This window comes from Diabrotica undecimpunctata, unplaced genomic scaffold, assembly GCF_040954645.1.
Source record: "Diabrotica undecimpunctata isolate CICGRU unplaced genomic scaffold, icDiaUnde3 ctg00000623.1, whole genome shotgun sequence".
NCBI classification, from domain to species: Eukaryota; Metazoa; Arthropoda; class Insecta; order Coleoptera; family Chrysomelidae; genus Diabrotica; species Diabrotica undecimpunctata.
In genome coordinates, this window is record NW_027311922.1 from 410,240 (window position 1) to 414,213 (window position 3,974).

The 3,974-nt window shown below is 30.5% G+C and overlaps 1 protein-coding gene across 1 annotated transcript; it reads left to right on the plus strand.

The window, feature by feature from the left end:
- Nucleotides 1–598: 598 nt before the first annotated feature.
- LOC140431291 (uncharacterized) lies at nucleotides 599–1,183 on the plus strand. Its single transcript, XM_072519225.1, has one exon. The coding sequence runs from the start codon at nucleotides 599–601 to the stop codon at nucleotides 1,181–1,183; it is 585 nt and encodes a 194-aa protein (XP_072375326.1).
- The last annotated feature ends 2,791 nt before the right edge of the window (nucleotides 1,184–3,974 follow it).

The following is a 3,974-nucleotide window of genomic DNA, read 5'->3' on the forward strand; positions in this document are numbered from 1 at the left end:
TCCTATAAAAGACGTCATCTCATTAAAACAATTAGTAGAAGGATAACATCTAAGCTGTTAACATCTAAAAATCGTAAATTTTTGAAATCACTTGGTTATCAAGTTTTAATATAATGGAAATGTTACATGTGTTGGGTCAACCTTTAGCGATACAACTATTGAAGATTATCAGTATCACACTTATCAACTATATACATCAAATTTAAACTATAATGATGAAATTAGAATTCCTATCCAAGATCTAGACGCCTATACTTTACCATGTAACAGTTATATTTACATTGAAGGTCAAATGTTAACCGATAATCAAGTTCCAACAAAATTTCAATTTATTAATAACGGTATATCATATTTATTTAGAGAATTAAGGTATGAGTTAAACGGTGTTATAATTGATTCTGTACGAAATATTGGTTTAATTTCGACTTTAAAAAATTATTTGTCTCTTAATGAAAATCAGAGTAAACTCTTACAAAATGCTGGATGGTTTCCAAAAGGTGATAAACTGGTAATTGATAACCATGGAAATTTTAACGTATGCATACCGTTAAAAATTTGGTCCGGATTTTTCGAAGATTTTCAAAAAATTATAATAAATATGAGACAAGAATTAGTCTTAATACGAGATAAAGATGATATTGATGCTATTATTGCTACAGATGAAACAGAAAAACCAAAAATTGCAATTAATAAACTATATTGGAATGTACCTCATATTTTACCCAATATTAGCGAACAATTGCGATTAAACAAAATAGTTCGTAGTAACATAGAACTACCTATTAAATTTAGAAGTTGGGAATTGGTTGAGTATCCCACTTTAAATAATTCAACACGTCATACGTGGCCAGTAAAAACAACTACAAAGCTAGAAAGTCCTCGACACATTGTAGTAGCTTTCCATGATGGTCGAAAAGGAAAAATGCTGAAAGATATGAGTAAATTTGATCACTGCAATCTAACAAATATCCGTATGTTTCTTAATTCGGAGCGATATCCTTATCAAGATCTCAACTTAGATTTTGACACCAACCGTTTTGCAACGTTGTATGAGATGTTTGCCAATTTTCAAGAATCTTATTATCATATTCAAACTAATCAACCAATATTCAGTCCAGAAGAATTTAAAAAGTATGCTCCTATAAACCCTATTCATTCTACAAATGCCCAATCGTCAACATAACCACGTGTAAGCCAAACAGGGTCGTACTGATGTACGACCTATGTATCATATGATTTTTAAAAATATTTAATTTTGAAACTGTTAGTGTAAGAATTTCTTGAAATTTAATCATTATATCACAATTAAACTAAACTCTAAAAAATAACACGACCAGTAAATAACTTAACAATAACTATAACATAAATATAACACAATATAATTAACTTAAAAATCAACACGATACAATTTGAATTTAAAATGATGGCAAATTAGGATCTGTAACATGAGAATATGTCTCGCTTACGGTAATAAATTAATTTTTATAGCCTCTTGACGAATGAGACGGCGAATATCAACACGTGCTCATGTTTACTGATGGGAATTTGGTAAACGAATAAACTTTAGTGCATACTGATTGTTCAAGACAAAAAGAAATAATTCAAAGTGGCTCTGTTGTTTTGAGAATAGAATTTGAAACTAGTAAATCTGTAGGAAACAATGTTTCCGCTTATTGCTTAATATTGCATGAAAAAGAATTCTCTTACAATCCTTTAACTAAAATTGTGAGACAGCAATAAAAGGTCTGTATCATAGTCAAAATGTTAGTTGTTAAAATGAATCTGGTAATAGACGTTCAAGGGTTTAAAATAGAAAATAATAAATTTGTAGTGAAAGAACTTGCTGCTTTTAATGGAACACAAATTTGTCATTATGTATTCAAGTCTCCGTTTCCTATTAGAATGTTGTCTTCCGATTTACACAGACAGGCAACTTGGTTAACAAGAAATCATCACTGCATTGATTGGAATTTTGGTTTTACACCCCTTTATCATTTTGCAAATATTTTAAAGGATATTACACAAAACGCTGATGCAGTTTACGTCAAAGGGTTGGAAAAGAAAAATTATTTAAAAAAATACATTGCTGTTCCTTTATACGAATTGGATGAACAACCATCATTAGAAGTTAAGGAACCTGCTTGTTTTTATCATAATAGTAAAAAATGTATTTGTGCTTTATGTAATGTATTTTGGTTGTATAATACTTTTTTAATGCAAAAATAAAAATATATATTACATTATTTTTGTTTTATTTCTTAGTTATAAATATTGTAAAACAAACAACCAATTAGCATTAAAATCATTTATTAATACAAAAATTACATAGTATACGGTTTAATTTTTCTGCGAAATTTACTTAAGTGTAGTTTACTAAATGATTTAAACATTACTTGCTTGTCTTCGAATTGTTTTATTTTTTCTTTTACTTCTTTAATTTTTTTCATAAATTCCTCCAATTCTTGTTTAAACGCTTTGTTGTGTTGAAATGAAAACTACAAAATAAAATATATTATTTATTTATTGTATCTACCCCTTCATCTTCAAAACAATGTTTAGGTAGAACATCTTTGAGTTGCTGTAAAAAATCAGTCAGCCCTAGATTTTTAATTTTTTTTAAAAAGCAACACATGCATATTTGATTAGATAAATACTATTCGCAGATTCTCGCTCCCGTATGATATGTTGCTGATTTTTTATTACACTCTTCTACCGTATATCTTCTCATTCTTATGGTAGCTCGTTCGGCTTCGTATTCAAAATCGTATGCCTTTTCATTCAAAACCCATTGCAAATTTCGAACAGCTTCAGCTACGTTGAGAGTTTTTGTACCATCTAAACATGCATCCATGACTAAATTCTAAAAATTAATAATGTTAGCAACTATATTGATTGAAAAATATTTATTACCTTTCTAATCTCACGACGAACAAAATTTTACTAAATTTCTGAAAATTATTTACTGTTTAACTTATATTACGACGAACTAAATGTTACTAAGGATCGCTTTTAAAATCCTCAATTTATGTAGTTTACATTTTAAACACTGCGCATGCCTTAGTTGCTGAGTAGAGGTGACCTTGATTTACATAAATAAAAAGTAAGTTTGATGTTTAAGAACATTAACAGGTTAATAGCAATGGAGTGTTGTCACAAAGCAAAATTAATGGCTCAACATCCGCAAAAACCTTTGTACAAGTTTACTGAAGCAGAATTAGAAAACTTTACCCTACCATACTTTAGAAAATGTGTGGAACCGTTGGAATTACTTCGATCTTGGTATAAATTACCCACAAAAGCAGTTCAAGATTTTGAAGTTCAGACTCGTCTGCCATGTTTTGTACATTTTAATCGTCCCGAGTGGAGAACAGAAATTGAAGGTACAGCACCGGCGCAATCCAGTTGTCATTTATGTAAGTCTGCGCTTGAAAATTTAAGAGATATGTATAACAGTGTAATAAATAGTTAATAAATAATTATTTTTTTAATAATAGTTTTTATTATACTAATATCCTATCCTAACCTTGACTGTCACTGTGACCTTGAACTTGATATTTACACGATCTTTAATCTCATTTACGTGACCTTAAACTTGACCTTTGGGTGATCTTGAACTTGACCTCCACGTGACCTTGAACTTGACCTTTTGCGTGACCTTTACCTTTACGTGACCTTGGATTTGACCTTTGTGTAACCTTTACCTCCATGTGACCTTGAACTTAACCTTCGCGTGACCTTGAACTTGACCTTTTGAGTGACCTTTACCTTCACGTGACCTTGGATTTGACCTTTGTGTAACCTTTACCTTCACGTAACCTTGAACGTAACCTTCGCGTGACCTTAAACTTGATTGACCTTGATTAAAACCGGTTTCCCCCACCACATTTTGCACCAGGAATGGTATAGAGTATCTACTCAGGTACATTTTTTTCAAAAAGATTTAAGACATTTTCATCTGCCAACCCTCTGTCTAG